The sequence below is a fragment of the Ictalurus furcatus genome, chromosome 2, assembly GCF_023375685.1.
Source record: "Ictalurus furcatus strain D&B chromosome 2, Billie_1.0, whole genome shotgun sequence".
NCBI lineage: Eukaryota > Metazoa > Chordata > Actinopteri > Siluriformes > Ictaluridae > Ictalurus > Ictalurus furcatus.
Window position 1 is genome coordinate 37,799,390 of NC_071256.1, and position 19,964 is coordinate 37,819,353.

Here is a 19,964-nt window from a genome sequence, read left to right on the forward strand (position 1 = left end):
AAATACTACACGTTGTATCCGAAGTACTTCTATATTACAGATGAGGCTCCTCTTTTGGGAATTAATCCTCATCGAGGGTTGGAACTCTGCCTTGTGTCATGCTTGGTCTCGCTATACATGGGAGATGCTCAGGTCAGTATCGTGGGATGACCATCATGGGGAGGAACTGTACTGAAAATTGGACTTCCTGATTCTCATAGTAATAATAAAAACACCAGCAAATAAAAAGACAAAATGAACAATGGAGGGATTTTTACAACTTTATTAGAGAAACCATTGAATGCCTAGAATCGGAGCTTCTGGAAGAACCATTTGTTCTTGCCGGTCTTGTACCTGTAAGAAAAATGAAAAAAAACAGAGTCACTGCAGAGAATCCACTGGACACGTGTATTATACATCAGGACCAGAGATTAAACACGCACCTCTCCTCAAACTTGACCTTGGCCTCCCTCCTGGCTTTGCGTTTCAGAGCGGGATCCCTGAACACGTCCTTGTTGACGATGGTTTTGTCCAGAGGAATGTCAACCGAGTACCTACAGAGAGCCCAGAAATCAGATTTGAGCTTTTTAATAAAGCAGATGAAGAGGAAAAACCACACACACCAACAGTCAAAAGTTTGTGGACACCTGACCGAAATGTTCTCACGATCTTAAAAACCTTCTGATCTGAAGGTGTGATTAAACGTGTGAAATCGGTGTCGTAGACAAAAATATAATCGTGCCGACGTATTCGTTCCTTTCATTAGAAAACATTTTATTTACAAAAAATACATTTTTAAACGGACGACTCGGAGCGAAATATTCTGAAAAGCAGCGGATTAGAGTCCAGCGTCGGTGTGAACTCCTTTAATACGATTTAAAAAGCATCTCAGGGAAATTCCTCAAGAAATCGGGTGAGAGAACGCCAAGAATACATTTCGGGAAATTCTAGGCGAAAAGGGTGTCGACTTTGAAGACGATAAAATATTTAATTATTTTGGATTTTTTTTAATCACATAATTCCCATAGTTCCATGTGTGTTACTCCAGAGTTTTGAAGACTTCATTATTATTCTAAAATGCGCGGGGGGGTGGGCTTCTTCGACCAGTTCCAACGTTTTCACCAAAGTGACCGTGTAAGTGAACAGCAGGCCAAACGTGTCCTACTTTTGACTAAAGAACTATAAAAGATCTTTTATTTCCAGCTTAGAGAACTTGTACTACACTCATCCTTTTAAGATTACGCATCACATGGTACGAGATCTCAATAATATCATGAAGATCTGAATTTTATAACACAATATGTGCAATAGTGCATGTTCTCCAGGTCCATCATCCTAACTCCACACCCCCGGCACTGACAGAGGCCTCGGCTGCAGAGTAAGTTTGGAGTTGACGAAACATGAAACCAAACTAATCCGACCCGGGTTAATTAAGGTGAGCATGTTTCAGGACGCTGGTTATCAACTGTCTCAGCCAACCCAGGTTTTAACCCTGAACCAGAGTTCGCTCAGCACGTAAAAGCCGAGCCATTGCAGGAAACAGCCTATAGTAACGTTCAAGATGGAAAAACGCAGGTGTGCATACTTCTGGTTGAAGAGCAAGAAATTGTGTGGAAATATGAGGAATTTAAACCCACATTATCTGCAAAAATCTCACCGTTTCGCCCGCCGAAGCTCGACAACACCGCAGATTGTGTATAAGTTAACTTTAAGACTCGCAACGAGAATAAACGGATTGAAAACGTATTGAAAACGTATTGAAACCGACATATTTCTTGTAAATTCATTTAATATAAATATTTATTTTAATTAATCAAATAAATATAAATGTGTGACAATATATTAGGACAGGAATAATGCAGCTGCATGAAAATATGCACTACTCCACAAAGCAACATTTACAATCTGCGGTACAGTAAGGGGCGTGGCTTCGGCGAGTCAGAGTTTAAACCGGCGTAGATAAACTATACCGTCTGATGAAAATCCATATCTTTCGAACAGATGCTCGTCGGGAAAACCAGGGGATTGTGTCTGTCCTTAAAAGTTCTTTGGCTTCCAAGTGTCCTCCTTATTATTTGCGCTCCACAGGATTCTCCACAAATGGAGAAGCCTTCGCTACAAACTTTGTGTCGGATTTATATCACTTTACTCGCAGCTGATTGGTCCAAGTTGGGGTTGAGCTCTCTCAGACCCGCTCCGGAGCAGGTTAGCCGTGTAGAGCACGTTACCATGGCGATGAAAACCGCTAAAAGCCCAAATCAATACACCGTCTTGAGACGGAAAAAAACCAGGAGTTTGCTCAAACTAAACGCAAACTTACCTGCGCAGCCACCGAAGCCGGTTTCGTGAAACAGGCGTGGGAATATTACGATTTGTTCAGGATACAAAACGAGTGAAAAGGCGGGTGAGGTACAGCACAAGTTATTTTCGCTGATGCTGAAGTTGCAGACACCACGTTTGTTTTCTGACAGACGTTTAAATGATCCGACTTGATAGCCGTCGCTGCAGCCGCGTCAATCAGCCCTGACCTAGCTCCAACTACATTTACAGTCACATATAGACAATATTAATCAGTCCCTCCAGAATTCCGCCATGTTTAAATTAACGCAGACTCGAGGGAACGCCGCAATATTCAGAGGAACCTGCGAGTTGGTGTCATGTGACATCATCGGCCAAAGCCCTCAATTCACGTGCATCGAACGCGAGTACAGCTAAAAGGTCTCGTTTACATATAAACCATCACTGCAAAAGACTATTTCGCCCAATTCAAGTAGTTTTCCGCAAAAAAATGATGCACATTTTGAAAAAAGCTGCAGCAAAATAAAGTATTTTTGTCAGCAACAAAAGTAGTTTTTTTTTAAAGCTAATTTTATATCCTCATTTTCTTTTGGCTCACAAAGAATTAACCACAATCTCCTATTCTCCATCGCATGAAGAGGATTTAAATGATAATGGCAACCTAGCAGTCATCATTAACAAATGAATCTCGATCCTACTGCATATACTGCAACGCAAGCGAGTCGCTAGACGACCACGTCCTTACAATTAAAAAGAGAAAAATACGGGATTATAGTTCTTTACTAGTTCTGAGTACGAGAGACCTGGGAAATAAACCGCACCACCGTCCTCAAACATGTTAAGATTACGTGACGCGACCACCACACAAGTCTCCTGTAATAGAAATCGTTCGTTACTATAGAAACGATAAATTACAACGCTATCGCAGACCGAGTTAAGCAGCTCAGTGCGCGAGCGAGAAACGGAAGAAACTAGCATCCATCTTGCAACAAATCAGCAACATGCCAGCGCACGCTCCATCAGAGACGAAAACATACGAACTCCATAATCATGAGCTGAGAAACAGGACAGCAACATCTGTAAGGTTCTCAGTGACCCAAGCAGGAACCAAACACATCAGCACCAAGAACAGGGAAGAGAAGAAAATGTACTGAATCAAGATCATTTGCTGTGATTTGCTGCTTCTTTGTTGTTTCCCCCCAGCCAGTGACATTCGTAAACAAGGTCAGTGAACCCCTTTTACGTGGAACTTAACAGATAGATGGGTTTTATTTCGTATTAATTAACAAACTCAAATACTTGATGAAACGGCATATCTTCATGGCTTCACGTACCTGGTTGGCATCAGGTGGTTGTAGTTGAACACCTTAACGAAGGCCTTAATCTTGGACCTCTTAGCCACCTTCTTCTTGCCCATGGTGGCGGTGACTTTGCGGGGGTAACGGTCGATACCCGAGACCAGGGCGTGGCTGTAAGGGCGGTCAGCGGTGCCGTCGTCAATATTCTTTAAAACGAAGACAACAAAAAAAGAGAGTGAGAAACGTGAGATTTAAGCAACTATACACGGAAATACAGTGCTTATTGTAATGATCTTAAATCACCGGATTACTGATCCACCACCAATCCACACCAGCGCTCTAACCCTTAACAGTCACCCGTGATTAGATTTACTTCATGATCAGACTTGCATAGATGGAATTGGAAGTATCCAAGTTTAACATGACATAGCCACTTAGAGACTTCGTAATGAGTACGTCAGTCCTGGGATTAGTGTTACTGTCCCAAAGTGTCCTATTCCTCTCATACCACAGCAAAGGAGGAAGCAATTTGCCAACTATTACAGTTTTTGTAAACATCATGTCACCGAGAAAACCCACAGAAGCATAAACTTCTCTGTCCTGACACTGGAGACTCCTTCCATAGATGTTTAACAAACATCTTCCTTTTAATTAAATAAATAATAATAAATGTTTGCGAAGGAGCTGTTACTAGAGAAACGATAATGTATTAGAGCATTAACCTGTGTGTGTGTGTGGAATAAATAAAATAAAATCCCAGGCATCGATGCATACCTTGACGATGACGGCTTTGCGTCCGGCGTAACGTCCAGCCAGGACCATCACCACCTTCCCGGGTTTCATGAATTTGCCCATGTCTGAAAACCAAATAAAGACAACACAACCTTTAAGATCTTTAAAATGCAAAAGAAGAAGAAGAAAAAAATACACAATCCTCTTCAATGACCATTTTAAAAGGATCTTCTTGTAAGATATTTCTACATCACAAATGCTGAATTTGCGTGCCTATACACCTATAAACAGGTAGTTTCTCATGCGTGGTCCTTTATTCCTCCAATAACAAACCTGCCACCTTATTCACAAAGCGTTCCTGACTTTAAAACCATGTACAAACTTTAAATATTCAACATGCACGAGGGATAAACATCACGCGCTATATAAATGTTAGCTACCCGACTTCAGCAAGCCGAGATAACACACTACACACAAGTAGGATTAAAAAAAGGTTATCCGTTATTTGAATATTTTAACATGGAGTAGTTTGCTTTAAAGCGAATAAACAGTTTAAATTAAACACAGTATGACAGAAAGGCAAACCAGCCGCCATATTTATCACCGACTCTGAGAAGCGCGAGAGGCATCTCAGTTACCCTTAACATATATATTTTTGTTATAAAAGCAACAAATTTACACAAATAAACATCCACAACTCAAGATTAACATCTTTACTAAGCAACTAACGCGCAAAAACGGGGAAAGGTGTTCATTTATTCGTTGATGGAAAGGGATTATGAAATGGTCTAACACTTACTGATGGCTTCCAATGGCCGACGATAACAAGAAAGGAAGTAGGCAGAGCGCGCGTGACCCTTGACACCAGAGGAACGTGACGTACTTCCGCTTAGATTTTTTATTTCCTGGAGTAGCGCTATCTGATGGCAGAGAGCTAGCATCTCAGTTATAAGCTTTATTATTATTATTATTTTTAAATAAAAAAAGCTTAGATTTTAAATTATATATATATTTAGTAACTAAGCAGCCATTTACCCCACAATTTCTTATAAACGTTCTGTTTTTAAAGAAAAAATACGTTGTAATAATTTTACTCTTAATTTGTAGAACCATTTCTTTTTGGTCTAAAAACTACACATTCCATAAAACCTAGCTAGCGATAGCATGAAGCTAATATTTGCCCAATTAAAGATTAGCTCGTCTGTGGCAGCCATGATATCTCCTAATATTTTTATCTATATCATTAAGATTCAAATTTAGAAATTTAAAAATTAATGTTTAATTCTGATATTTGACTAGATTTTAGTTATATTTTAATTTTAGATCTTTATATATAAGGTACATGTCAAAAACTATGCTTGAGGTGACCTACAATAAAGAAATTATATATATATATATATAAAGAAATAAATAAACTGAAAGTTTTATATGTTTATATTTTCAAAAAATATCTTAACACTTGGTATTTTTTTAATCTATTCCCATAGCACAAAATGAATGGAAAAAAAACAACAACAAACTAAACCTTAAACAACTAAAACTTTTTTTAAAAAATAAATAAATAAATAAATAAATAATAATGAAAAGTATGATTTAAAAAAAGAAATCCTAGCATGCTATCAAATTGCTTTGAAGTATTTAATACAAAAAAAAAAGATTGATTAAATGAAATCAATGGTAAAAACAAAACAGACTAAACTTCAAGTTCCCATCAACCCCTTCATGATTTTTTTATTAATACAGCAACTGAATCAACCTGAATCAAATATATTTTCAAGTACAATACATAATCCTTCTATCTTACACACACACACACACACACACACACACACACACACACACACACACACACACACACACACACACACAAAGGGGGCGGGGGCAAAAGAATAAAAAGTTAAATTAAAAATCTAATAACAATGATGCTAAAGGAAATGGGAAGTAAAGATCAACTAAAGATAAATGACATTTTATGAATCATGATGACATCAACACGCACACAAACCCAAACGAACATATCCGACACTAATAAAAGATTTATTCAAAGGTGGGAAAAATAAAACAAGAAGGTGCAGGTCTGAGATGAGCACATCATCTGAGAAAAAGGAACCACAAACCGAATGAAATAAATAAAACTAAATGTGAAACACATGTATTCATCACATCCGGGGTTCTTTATCAAACTGGTCCATAAAAATATACCTTTAACTTTTCTCAAGAAAAAAAACAACCAAAAAACCCAGAAAAAGAAATCTGCAGTAAAAAGGGTTAGTAGGGCACAGTAGTATGGATTTACATTCAAGATTTCAGGGAAGTCCAAGGAGATTCAGCGACTGTGAAAATATACAGTATAAAAGGAACGTGACGGGAAGTCGATCGGATCAACCTGCAACCTGAAAGATGTTTAGTAGCAGCAAATAGTCAGCTCTCACTCTCTCTCTCTCTCACACACACACACCTCACTTCACAGACATACAGGAGGTGAAAGAAATTCCCAGGATCACTTTAGCAAAAAAATGTAAAACTTTACTGTCTCTCCAACTTCAATTCAATAAACAGGAACAAAACAATATTAAAGGTGCAGTCTGTGATTTCTGAAAGTGTTTCCACCCCTGTAACAACCCCATCATTTCACCGATCCCTTAAAACATTGTCATTTGGAACAGTGCCATGCTTTTAGCTTCACTAGTTTTTTTTTTTCCCCTTCTAAATTTCAGGTTGTCATCGTTTACATTTTTTCCAGCCCGGAAAAAAACAACAGCACAGATTTTCTACCTGCTTTAAAACAATCTCTGAAATCTCTTTGTACGCTTTGTTTTTAAACGAAGACGTTTCTTCGGCGTGTTAGTTCGCGTTTACTGTTTGTCGCGAAAAAACAACAGGAGGTTTCGTCTTATCCTGTCGTATACTGTGCGTCCTCTCAATAGACGCGTATATGAAAAATGAAGCTTGGAAGGAAGTAGCATGTCACTGGACAGGCCACGCCCACAAGCTACGGCAGTAACGGTTGGTACTCGTCTACAAGAGGTCAACATCGCAACAAACGTGACTTGTCACTTGCTAGAATAAACGTAGAATTACACACTCGTCATCCACTTTATTAGGAACACCTGCTCATTTATGCAGTTATCCAATCAGCCAATTGTGTTGCAGCAGCACAGCGTATACCATCGTGCAGATACAGGTCAAGAGCTTCAGGTCAGGTTCTTTAACCGTGGTGTGGATGGTGTTACCCAAAAACAAATTAAAGGAGCGGTTTGTAACATTAGGAGCCCTCTGATAAGCGTTTTTCATTTCACAGACTCCGCCCCCCTCAGCTGAAACTGCAGTATGCCTCACATGGTGGGGGCGGAGCTTATTTCCGATATTTCAGAATATTTCAGAATATGCGTCTTTAAAATGATGAGATTATTTTCAGGTCTGGAAACACTTTTAGATATTAAACAAATCTACCTTATTTATTTATTTATTTAATTTTTACACGATTAAAAGTAAATCTTGGATGCTGATGAAATAAAGACAGTTCGTTGGTTTTAAGATCGGATCAGATCAGATCAGACATTTGGACTCTGTTCTCGTCCTCTTTGAAATAATCAGACGCCGACGGACTCAGAACGCGTCCTGGATGTTTTTGAGCTGTCGCACCGCTAAATCGACGGGTAGATCGAATTTCAGGTGGCTGAGGCGTCCCAGAATCCTTAGCGCCCCTTCGAAGCCGGTCTGCGCCATGTAGCTCCAGGGCTGGTAGTGAGTGTGGATCAGAGTCCCCGCCTTGCACAGCAGGTTGACCCAGGACACCAGCCTCTGCTCGTTCAGTGCCATACACACCAGCGCCTTGAACTCGGAGTCCGCGCTGCGTTTGTAGCGTCCGTGCTCCCGGAGTACGCTGTGCACCGCCCACAGGAGCGAGTGTTTCGGAGTCACAACCGTCGAGGTTCCTCCGACAGGCAGGCTGAAGGACTGCGACAACTGCCGAGCGGGCGATTCGGCGAAAGCTGGGCCGTTTTTCCCGCGATAATACTTAACGAAGAGCTCCCAGGGGTGCAGCGAGTCCTGCTGCGAGGATCCGGAGAACGGCAGGAGGCAGGAAATAGGCGCCAGGACCAGGCTCATGCCTTCGGAGGGCGCGTAAAGGCCGTGAGCGAGGAGGTCGCGCAGCGCCAGGGACAGATCTTTCCTCACGGCGACGACGAGGTCGTGCCGAGGTCCTGAAGGGGCGGCCGAGGGCGTCGCCGCGGACGTGTAGCTCACCACAGGCTCGTCCTGACCTGCAGGTTGGAGGCAAGAGGCGAGGAGGCGTACGCGCTCCACGGCTCCCTCGAGTTTGTTCAGCAGGGGGCCGTAATCAGAAGCTCCGTCGGCTGGCGGCCACGCCTTTGGTGACATGGTGCCTGCTGAACAGCCCAGCTGGCTCAGAGCAAAGATCTGCAGTACCGCTAAAGCCCGCTGGACCAGACGCAGCCCGCTGGCACGCAGCTGTTCTGCACGCTCAGGGTCCACTGCACCGGGACACAAGGAAAACACGTCACATCGACATGTTTCACACCGAAGCTCCGAGTTTAAGAGGTTTAAGCGTTAAATGGCTATCATCAGATTTTCAGACACTGACCTTGCTTCATGCCGCCGTGTCCTCGTGGTTTGGGTCCGGTGGATTGACTCTGCTGGCTGCTCCCTCTGTCTGACAGGAGCGGGTTCCCCACTTCATCTGTGTGGAGAACCATCAGGATCAGGAGCCATTTCAACGCTAGCAAAAAGCCCACTAATAAACTGTGCAGGGTTTAGCCTAAATGTTTACTGAGCTCATGTGTGTGACCCTCCTCCTCCTCCTCACCTTGTATGAAGTTAATGAACATCTCCAAATCTCTGATCTGGGTTTTGAGCTGTTCCACCAGCTGCTCTTTAACGCGCACGGGGTTGACGATCTGCGCGATGGCGGTGTCCACACGCTGTCGCAGCTCCTCGGGCGTCAGGTTCCCGATGTCCTCGTTCAGGTTCACGTCCAGCTTCTTAATCAGCTCGTCGATGATCACCTGCATCAGGAGAAGGTTCAAGTCAAAACCGTGCAAGGATTCCCGGAATAAGAAGCTCACATCTCATTTTTCGATGCCTAACTAAAGACAAAAACCTGCAAATTTTGAAGGGGGGAAAAAAAGGAGCAAAATACAGCATTTTTGGCTGCAAAAATTACCTAAATAAATAAATAAATAAAAACTCATTGAAATCCTGTTAATATAAAGTGGCTTTATAACAGTAGCTGGTGTTCTAACAGTTCCTTTAATCAACCTCAGAGATTTGATGTTATTCCTCCTGCCTCTTGGGCTCCCAATCTGGATAGACCATGTTATGTGACCAAATAAGAGAGATCTCCGTTAAATCTTTTCATAATTTGGAAATTGGATGTGTGTGCTAAATTCCTACATATACAGAGTAAACGCTGTCCAAAAAAAAACAAAAAACATTTTACTACACAAGATTCAGCCTAAACCGAAGAGGAGGACAGGAACACCACCAACATGAAACAACATGCCCGAAGAGAACGTACAAACGGTGGAGTTACTCCACGTCCCCATGGAACTCTAATCCCAGCACAGAGATCTGAAACTAGAAACTTGTCTAAATTCTGTAAAATGAAATACTGAATCAAGATGCATAAGCAAGAACGGTCATAAAAGCCATTTACGAGGACAATTATCTTTATTGTACATATAAAGCCTAAATAAACTCTTTCATACGTTTCTGCTCACCTCGAAGTTCTGATTATGACCTGGCGAATGATCTGCACGCTAATACGAATTAAACTCAGTGAATTCAGACTCCCTGATTTGTGGGATATTACGGGATGGCGCGTACCCTCTGCCTCTCCATGACGACAGACTGGGGGAGTGAGTCATAGCTGCCTTCCTGGTAGGCGAAACGCTCCAAATCATCCAACTGCACCTTCAGCTGGACAATCAGCTCCTTCTGCTTTTCTCTCTGAGCCTCCAGGCGCTCCCTCTTTTCCCTCTCGCTCTAACACACACACACACACACAAGCAGAGAAGTGGCAGTGTGTTAACTCTATGTTATACACACACACACAAAATCTCGTTAAAGGGTGCATTTCGCAGAGCAGCTTTGTGAATACTCACCAGCTCCTCCTGTCGAGAAAGCATGAGAGGAAGGAATGAGGAAGAAAAGCAAAACAACTGAGCATATAACTTCATGTGAAAGATCACATCTTTATGTAAACAAAAGACCGAAACGGAAACCTACGAGCTAGAAAGGGACAAAACGTGGTTTCGTTATGATTAAAGCTAAACTTTTGGGCCTTTGTTTGATCTTATACCAGGTTCAGATGTTTACTCGGTTTGGGAAGAAGTGTGCTGTAAAAGTTTCCCCACAAGTACAAGAAGACAAATTCCCAAAGCAGTCCCATGGAAAACTGGTATATTATGTAGAGGGGCGCCAATACTTTTGCACCACAGATGGACTACAGGCAGCGAAGTATATGGTGTACACAAAGTTCCACCATCACAACCACCACCATTGGTTTCTAGTCTGTTCCCAGTAGAACCATTCTAGCATTCTAGCATTCTGCACATGACCCTAGCTGAAAGCTACTGGGCCACGATATAAAGAGCTACATTTCAAAAGTGGGTTAGAACCGTCACGGGTTCCGGAAAAGATTCTGAAGAACTATTAAAGTATTGCAAAGAACTGTTTGTAAATAACCAGGATGTGATAACTTAACAAGGAACTTATTGGGAAGTTACTGTTTAAAAAAGTGGAAAATACACCTAGAGAAAAAAAAATTTATTACATCTAGATCCCTACAGTGTTCTTTGGTTTGGTCCCTTAAAAGGTTTCATGTAGAACATTACAAGAGTGGTTTCCAGAAAGAACCCACAATCACAAAGGAGCCTTGTTGAAAGCTACTGGATGATGATATAAAGAGCTACGCTTCAGAAGAACCAGTAATAAGGTGCAAAGAACCCTCTGAATTAGAATTAGTCGAAATTTTCTCCATGTAGAACCCAACAACAGAGTGTTTACCTGTTCCATGAGAAACCGTTGGTGTGGATGAACCTTATAACTTGGTTATATCTAGAACCCTAAAATGTGCTTTGGTTAGCCCCTTAAAAGATTCCATGAAGAACCCTACAAAGACTGTTTACTTGTTCCATAAGGAACCCCTGCTGTGGATGGACCTTATAAGCTGGCTACAACTACAACCCTAAAATGTGCTTTGGTTAGATGCTTAAAGGTTCCATGTAGAACCCAACAACAGTATTTCCCTTTTCCATAAGGAACCCTTGGTATAGGCTGACCTAATAACCTGGCTATATATCTAGAACCTTAAAATGTGCTTTGGTTAGCCCCTTAAAGGTTCCATGAAGAACCCTACAAAGAGTTCCTGTTCCATGAGGAACCCTTGGTGTAGGCTGACCTAATAACCTGGCTATATCTAGAACCTTAAAATGTGCTTTGGTTAGCCCCTTAAAGGTTCCACGTAGAACCCTACAAAGAGAGTTTACCTGTTCCATAACAAACCCCTGTTGTGGATGGACATAATAACCTGGCTATATCTAGAACCCTGAAAGATAAAACCCTGCAACAGAGAACATCAGAGTGTTGACGCGTTTCCATGAAGGTGAAGCCAATAAACTGCGCGGAAGATAAGGCTGACTTTAGCCCATGTGGAACCCTCACCGAGTTGTGGAGCGGATGCTGCGCGCGGCAGCCCAGAACATGAGGACATCCTTTGAAGGCGAACTCCTCCAGCTCCTTCAGCATCTTCTCCTTGTCCTCCTCCTCGCTCTGGCCGTGGACGATCTGCTTGAGGCGGAACTGCACCTGGGCGAAGTGCGACGTGAGCGCCAGCAGGGATGAGTGCAGCTGCTCGTGCTCTTCCTCCAGCCGCCGCAGCCGCGTCGCCATTTCCGCCTCGCCGCCCGGAGCTCCATGTCCTTCCGGACTCTGACTGCGCTCATCCTCGGGATTAGTGACGGCGCCCACCGGAGCCCAGCGCTCACCTGCAGCCTCGCTATCCGAGGCCACCGTCTCCTCCGCCCACATTCCGGCTCTCACTAATTTATTTATTTATTTATTTAAAATCTCACCTTCGATTAAAGATTTTTTTTCTCTCTCTCTGTGTTTATGTTTTAGTGGCGATTATATTATCCGATCTAATGTTTTCCTTCCAACATATGTGGCCGGTGCATCCGCCATCTTGTGACATCAGCTGTTACGTTGCGACGTAGTCACCAAAGAAACCAAGCTCTCAAATCTATGCGCGCGCTCGTGAATTCCGATTGGGCGAGAGCGTAATGACGTAAACAAAAATGGCGGCCTAGGATTGGACCTCAACGTATTAACGTCAGCTGCATAGAAACGCTTATTCAGTGTTTGTTGTGTTTATTTCGTCCATTAGATTGCTACTGCTACTATTACTACTACTACTACTAGTAATAATAATTATAATAATTCTGTCATACTGATGCCATTTTGTTAACATTCAGTGTTTATAAGTAAATGATATGAACAGTGTCTTTATGTTTTATTATAACAAATGACATTAAGTCCCCAAAGTATGACATCACTTCCTCACAGATTATAAGTATTGGCACAGCGAGGAACACAATAATTTAATTAATCTGATATTGTAAGTACTTACACACACAGGGACTCCTACAGTGAACCCTCCACATAAACAGATTTTTTTTAAAAAAATAAAAATGTTTAATTATTGACATTTATGCAACATGTCCTTTACGATAATTTCACCCACCATGGGCAATTGAAAAGTCACTGTTGAAAACAGTGCTGTGAGCAAAACTCTCATTATTTTTGACCCCTATTAACCAGGGATACACTTTAGTGTAGTGTGGGGTGAAGTGCGTGTTGTATTTTCTTTTTTTGTGAGTGTGTGTGTGAGTGTGTGTGTGGACACTACAGAGTTACTGAACTACAGTGGTACAGTGAACTGAGAGAGGGGGACTGTAAAGCCCACCCAGAGACCCAGAGAGAAAACTGATAGTGGTTTAGTGATTAGCACGTTTGCCTCACATCGCCAGGGTTGGGGGTTCGACTCCCGCCGCTCCGAGGGTTTCTGATGGGTACTTTGGTTTCCTCCCCTAGTCCAAAGACATGCATGGTAGGCTGATAGGTGTGTCCATCGTGTATAATGGGTGTGTGACTGTGCATGTGATTGTATGATGGATTGGCACCCCATCCAGCGTGTACCCTGCCTTGTGCCTGATGCGCCCTGGGATAGGCTCCAGGTTCCTGAAGGATAAGCGGTATAGAAGATGGATGGATGGATAATCAAATATATAATTTGGGAGCTGCTATCAATATGCGGGAGACTTCCGGGAGAGGTGGGATGTCTGCCGATGTGCGTTTACACGTTTGCGCTTTATTTTCACTGATAAAGAAAAGAAAAAAGGACGAAAGCAAATAAAAAGAACATAATGAAAAGAAAGGGGAAAAAAAAGCAAAGAAGAGAATGTAATGAAATAGAGGAAGGTACAACAGAAAGAAGGAGGGAAAGAAGGAAAAAAGAAAGAGCATGAAAAGAAAGAAAAAACAAAGAGAATGTAATGAAAAACAATTAAATAAAACTTCCAGTTCTCGCCTGGTTTCTCACAGACACTAAGCAGGGTTGAGCCTGGGCAGTACCTGGGTGGGAGACCTCCTGGGGAAAAGTAAGGTTGCTGATGGAAGTGGTATTAGTGAGGCCAGCAGGGGGCGCTCACTCTGTGGTCTGTGTGGGGCCTATTGCCCCAGAATAGTGCCGGGGAGACTGTACTGTAAAAACAGCATTGTCTTTTGGATGAGACATTAAACCGAGGTCCTGACTCTCCGTGGTCATTAAAAATCCCAGGACACTTACAGTAAAAGAGTAGGGGTATAACCCCGGGGTCCTGGCAAAATTCCCCCATTGGCCCTTCTCTATCATGGCCCCCTAATAATCCCCATCTCTGAATTGTCTACGTCACTCTCTCCTCTCCACTAATATCTGGTGTGTGGTGGGTGTACTGGCGCACTATGGCTGCTGTCGCATCCTCCAGGTGGATGCTACACACTAGTGGTGGTTGAGGAGACGCTCCCCCCATACTATGTAAAGTGTTTTGAGTGGCTAGAAAAAGCGCTATATAAATGTAACTGTAACTAAATTTAAAGAAAATTGGAAAAGTAAGGAGGCCTTTGTTCTGTCAGCTCTTCTAAAAGAAAAAATTATTGGCACCCTTAAAACAGACCCGCACATTGTTCAACGAGAAGCCGGCGGAAAAATCACAAAGCGTTTTTCTTGTCATGTTTACATTTCTATCTTTATCTGTAAATGTAAATGTAGCACCCTGGGTGGAACAGCTCTGTAAACAAACCAGAAAGGCTTTCGGGTTTTATCATTTCCTTTTACAAACACCGTGGGGGTCACATTAAAACATTTTAGAAGAAAAACATATTCCATATGTATAACAAAAAATATTTCTAAACGGAGAAGATGGTATTAGATAAATAAATGCACTTAGCATATTTATGTAACGCCTACGTCTACCTTCAAGAGGAAGAATGTTGAGCAGAACGAGAGGTTCCTCCATTTGGAAGATTTTTTCATGAGACATGAGGACATGTTTTTAAATGACATTGGATTATATCCAGAGGTGCCAACATTTACAGTATGGTAGCATTCTGATGTTTGACCTGTTGCTATGGCGATGAAAACTCAGTTCAGGTGTCTCCCATATTGCCATAGCAACAGGTCAAGGACGTGAAAGTCGGTTCACCGAAGGGGAAAGGACGGCGGCTGTGAGGTGTTTACGGTCCCTTAGCATCGACTTTTAGGACATTTAGGCGAACTTAAATTCATAAGGGATTGGCACCCTGTCCAGGGTGTACCCCGCCTTGTGCCCGATGCTCCCTGGGATAGGCTCCAGGTTCCCCGTGACCCTGAAAAGGATAAGCGGTATAGAAGATGGATGGATGGATGGATGGAAATTCATAAGGAACTGTGAACTCTTACGTCCTTCAAAGAAATCATTTTTATTCAATTCAGTAAAAGCGTCACTCAATCAACTCAGACATTCACACGACATAAAAAGGGCAAAACGATCAGATGTTCGAACGCAGCGATGTAATGTGTATGGAAGCAAACTGCAAATGCTTAAAGAATGAAGAAACGCAGCTCTTAAAATCAAGGAGTCACAGAAGAAGTATATTATTGATATCGATGTATTATAGCGATACAGAAAATCTCATAACAAAGAAACGTGTTTTCATTTGGAAAGTGGGTTCAAATGTGTTCCAGTACTGATTTGACCTCGGTGACGTCTACTTCCCTGCACCTTGTCCTCCTCTTAATGGATCCCTGTCGCATTCTAAAGGTCACTTTATCATATTTTATCAGCTCGAGTGAAGTTTGTCAGATAACAGACTTCAGAAGAAGTACTCAGGCAGAATGCACTGCAATCTGAAGTGATTAAAATAATAATAATAATAATAAAACTAGCATTAGAGGAGGACACCAAGTTCCTTTCGCATGTAAAACCATTTAAATACGGGGGTGATAAACATTACATTACGATACTTATACAACCATAACATCCCTCTTACCAGTTAGCTAGCATCGCTAACTAACCAGTTTAGCATGCTCTCTAGATTAGCTTTATTATTGTCAGTAATTTGTATTCAATAATAATCAGCGTTGATATACAATTCCATACTACATAGCTAGCTAGCTACAGGATGTATGCTAAATCATGAAGCTGACATGCAATTTAGTACACCAGTATGCTCGATGGAAACTGAGATATCACTGGTGTTAGCCTACGAAAGTGTGAAGTATAGCCGGTCAGAATGAAACATTTTGACGTCCAATCAGCTAAATATTACTGAAAATAACAATGCTGATATTCTGCTAGCTAGTTAGCAAGCTCGACAGTAAGCATGCTAGTTGTATGCTAGCTAGTATGCATGTACACAACTGTCGTATTTGTTGTTTTGTCATCGGCACTATTCCATCATGCACAGCCATAACGCTGGGAGAACGTCAGGAACGCCGTAAAAAAAACAAACAAACATCGACAACATTTTAAACTACTTTTGTTTTTCTTCTATCCATTTGGCAGGTTAAGATGTTCGCTAGCTAACCAGCAGGATCGTTTAGACTCGTTAGATGGTTTAAAGGAAACGGACCATACGCATTTTCAAGGTCATCGCGTCAGCTACTCTCTGCTCGTCGAAGCTTCTGGAAAAAGTCAGTTATAGTCGTCACCTTGTGCTGCAAGTGGCCACTTCGAAGTGGACAGGGGAAGTGTGGAGAGGTGTAGATCGAGTACTGGAACGCAGGTTTGGACATTGATTAATTAGTGTAAACAGGATGATCTTCAGCCCTTCATTTTCCATTCAAAACAAAATCAACATTTATCACCAAAATACATAAATCCTGATTAGTGTAACGTGTGTGTGTGTGAACTTTATTCTGGTTTGGAATGTGATGCCACTCAGTAGGACGAGCTCGGCGTGTGTGTGTGTGTGTGTGCGAGTGTGTGTGTGTGTGTGCGTGAGTGTGTGTGTGTGCATGTGTGTTTATAGAGCGCGAGCTCGTTTCTTCCTGGAGAAGAACACGTCCGGGTAGAAGCCCATCGCTGAAGTGCAGGAGCCGGACTCGTCACAGATGTATCCAGCAGGACAGCAATGCAGCATATCACTGCAACACACAGCCTACACACACACACACACACACACACACTTACTGTAAATATGAATACCTGAACTAATAATTACACAAAAACATACCATCAAACTTCAGAAACAGTGAAGAGAGAAAAAAAGAAAGAACACAGTGAAAAGGAGAGAAAGTAAGAAGAGAAGAAGAAGAAGGGAGAATTACAGAAGAAAGAAATAAGAGGAAAGAAGGAAAGAGAAAGGAACAGCACAAGAAAAGATAGGGAAAGGAAGAGAATGAAAGAAGGAGGAAAGAGAACAAAGAACGCGCGAAGTAAAGTAAGAACGAAAGAAAGACGCGTGTCCTTTATTTTGTTTGTCAGTGGCAGTGAAGGAGGCGTGGCCTCTTTGTCAGTCCTCGCAAAAGAGGTGTGGCCTCTTTGTCAGTCCTCGCAAAAGAGGTGTGGCCTCTGTGCCTGTCAGTTCTTGCAAAGGAGGCGTGGCCTCTATACCTGTCAGTCCTAGTCAAGAAGGAATGGTGTCTCTGTCAGTCCTCACAAAAGGACGTGTGGCCTCTGTGTCTGTTAGTCCTAGCAAAGGAGGCGTGGCCCCTGTACCTGTCTGTCCCAGTGAAAATGGTGTGGCCTGTGTGACAGTCCCACTAAAGGAGGCGTGGACTCTGACTCCTTATAGCTAATATTCTTCCTATTACAATCAAACACCTGTACCGGTGCACAGTACCAAAGGAAGCCGATTTGATGTTTCTAAATGATACATAATAATCATTTTAAACAAAATCACTATTTTCATTAGCGTCAATTTAAAAACGATAAATCTGAACAAAAAAATCTAATCAAATCCACACTGCTCTCTGCGGTGTTACCTTCGGTAACGGGCAGCAGCCCCAGGAGCTCGCTGACATCCTGCAGCAGGTTTCGGAGTCTTTGCAGGTGAACCCTCCTCCGCAGTCGATGTCAGTATGGATCTGGGGATTCGCCGTGTCCCAGACGGAGGCGAAAGACACAGAGTCGAACTTTATCCAGGAGCTTTTCACACACTGCTGGTCACGGCAGGTGTAGCCTTTCGGACAGCAGTTCTCTCCGTCTGCGCAGCACGTAGCCTAGGATTAAAAAAACAGACCACAGGTCTACTACGGAGAACTCTGACCATGTCATCGATTATGTTTGTGAACCATGTGTTATTCGCTAAAACTTCAAACACAATGTAAATATTAAGAAGGAAAAAAAAAAAGAGTACGCTATTAAATGATAAAAGATATATCGGAACATAATTATCGACGTGTCGTCATTTCCCCGCTACGTATCCACCAGCTATTCGAGCGCTTCTTTCCAAATACGTTGTTGTCACGTCAGCGCCGGTTGCATCGCAGCTCGGACTCCATTTCCCATCAGCCACCACCACTGCCTCGTTTGAAATATCTGACTCCTGACTATGCACACCTGTTTTTAGTTTCTACCTTATTCAGTTTGGTTATACATATACCTTCCCTGCGTCCCGACTGGCATACTATCTGTACTGATGAGAATTAGTGCGTCCCGTATTGAGGTATGTTATGAATGGGTATCCCAGAGGTACCCGGATGGTCTACTACTTCCGGTCGACTTCTTGCGCAATGGAGGCGGAGTTTTATGACGGATTGCTTCGCCGAATTCGAGGATGCCTTTTAGAGAGGTGTAAATGAAATGTGGAAAAACAAATCAAGAGAATGATTAATGATTCAAACCATGTAGTATAAATCCTATAAGGATTTGTTGATTGTTGATTGTTACATTTCCTCGGTCTCTTTGTTCCTGTTTTGCTCATTTTGTGGATTGGGGCTTGCCTTTGTTTGCTCTTCGCCTGTTATAAAATACACAACCGGCGCTTTCATCCACTGCTACTAACTTCACAGTTGCTCTCTGGATATTTACTTTATTCAAACATGTTCTGGATGCTTCACAGCTTCCTCAACCAGTTTAGAATCATTATATAGCTTAGTTCGTCTTCCTGCCCACTTATACACACTTACACTTTTCAGCTTGTTTTTTTTTTTTTTTTAGAAATAATTTCTATGAAGTTACTAACCTCATATAAAGATCAGTTATATAAGCATTTGTGGAAGGAGTCTCCAGTGTTAGTACTTTGTAACAATCAGAGCAAAGCCTTTTATGCTTTCCCATCCTCTATAACATGAATATGTTCTCGCAGTGTGATGGTTTGCCTCATCAAAAATGTTCTCTCCTTCTTTTCATTGTGTTCTTTCTTAACACAGTTTTTGAAGCTTGATGGTATGTTTGAGTGTAATTATTGGTTCAGGAATTCATATTTACAATAAATGTGTGTGTGTGTGAGACAGAGAGAGAGAGCTTTATTCCATTCACCTGGTCCAGAGGACAGCAGCCCCATTTCTGGCTCTTCTTCATGAAGCAGCAGGTGGTGTGGTCAGGACAGGACATGTGAGGGTCACACTTCACTGAGACGGCCTTTCCAGAAGAAAAAAAAAATAACTAAAATGATCATTTAAAAGTGAAATATTTATAAAAATGTGGTAAGAAACGCCATTTCGGTTATACTGTATACTGTCGTTTTATACTGTAATGTTTTCCACAGAAGTATTTATTTACTATTTGTGTACGTGATTATTATGAATGAACTTTTGGAAGGAAAGCGGACTGAACTATACCGCTGATAGATTTGGAGACTATGAGCGCACCTTTCAAAGCGAACGAGTATTCGTTAATAAGATTTTTAAGCTGGTGGTGGATGACATGCAGGTGGATGATGGTTTGATTCGTAGCTTACGTTTGTTGATGTATTTTGAGTCGCCCGTGCGGTCGGTCGGCTCGGTTCCTTCTTCAGCCAGGACACTGATCCTGACGGGTCGTCACATGTCTGAGCAGCGAGGTTACACTTTGTACCATGAGGACAGCAGTGGATGAAATCCTCACAACATACGGCCTGTCAAGACACGACAATATGTTAAACTTCACGTGGACTTTACACGCAATAATC

At 42.1% G+C, this 19,964-nt stretch overlaps 3 protein-coding genes across 4 annotated transcripts in view; all 3 read right to left on the reverse strand.

Moving 5' to 3' along the window:
- Window positions 1–247: 247 nt before the first annotated feature.
- Window positions 248–5,186, reverse strand: rpl27 (ribosomal protein L27). Its single transcript, XM_053618281.1, has 5 exons — window positions 5,107–5,186; window positions 4,350–4,432; window positions 3,612–3,781; window positions 423–533; window positions 248–333 (listed from the first exon to the last, which is right to left on the reverse strand). Exons 2-5 carry the CDS (start codon window positions 4,428–4,430, stop codon window positions 285–287), a joined length of 411 nt encoding a protein of 136 aa, XP_053474256.1. The 5' UTR covers window positions 4,431–4,432; window positions 5,107–5,186; the 3' UTR covers window positions 248–284.
- An 826-nt stretch (window positions 5,187–6,012) lies between these two features.
- rundc1 (RUN domain containing 1) lies at window positions 6,013–15,044 on the reverse strand. Of its 2 annotated transcripts, XM_053618259.1 has the most exons (6): window positions 13,965–14,715; window positions 11,997–13,571; window positions 10,158–10,316; window positions 9,139–9,337; window positions 8,917–9,012; window positions 6,013–8,806 (listed from the first exon to the last, which is right to left on the reverse strand). In XM_053618259.1, the coding sequence occupies exons 2-6, from the start codon at window positions 12,360–12,362 to the stop codon at window positions 7,917–7,919; spliced, it is 1,710 nt and encodes a 569-aa protein (XP_053474234.1). In that variant the 5' UTR covers window positions 12,363–13,571; window positions 13,965–14,715; the 3' UTR covers window positions 6,013–7,916. The 2 variants fall into 2 exon arrangements, with proteins under 2 accessions (XP_053474234.1, XP_053474243.1); XM_053618268.1 differs by lacking the exons at window positions 11,997–13,571; window positions 13,965–14,715 and adding an exon at window positions 14,845–15,044.
- Window positions 15,045–15,310: 266 nt separating this feature from the next.
- Window positions 15,311–19,964, reverse strand: part of grna (granulin a) — a 28,221-nt gene continuing 23,567 nt past the window's right edge. Inside the window, exons 22-25 of the mRNA XM_053618251.1 lie at window positions 19,755–19,910; window positions 19,334–19,435; window positions 17,836–18,072; window positions 15,311–17,009 (exon numbers count right to left, since the gene is read on the reverse strand). Of these exons, the coding sequence (XP_053474226.1) occupies window positions 16,875–17,009; window positions 17,836–18,072; window positions 19,334–19,435; window positions 19,755–19,910 (630 nt within the window). The 3' untranslated portion in view covers window positions 15,311–16,874. The remainder of the gene's footprint in view (window positions 17,010–17,835; window positions 18,073–19,333; window positions 19,436–19,754; window positions 19,911–19,964) is intronic.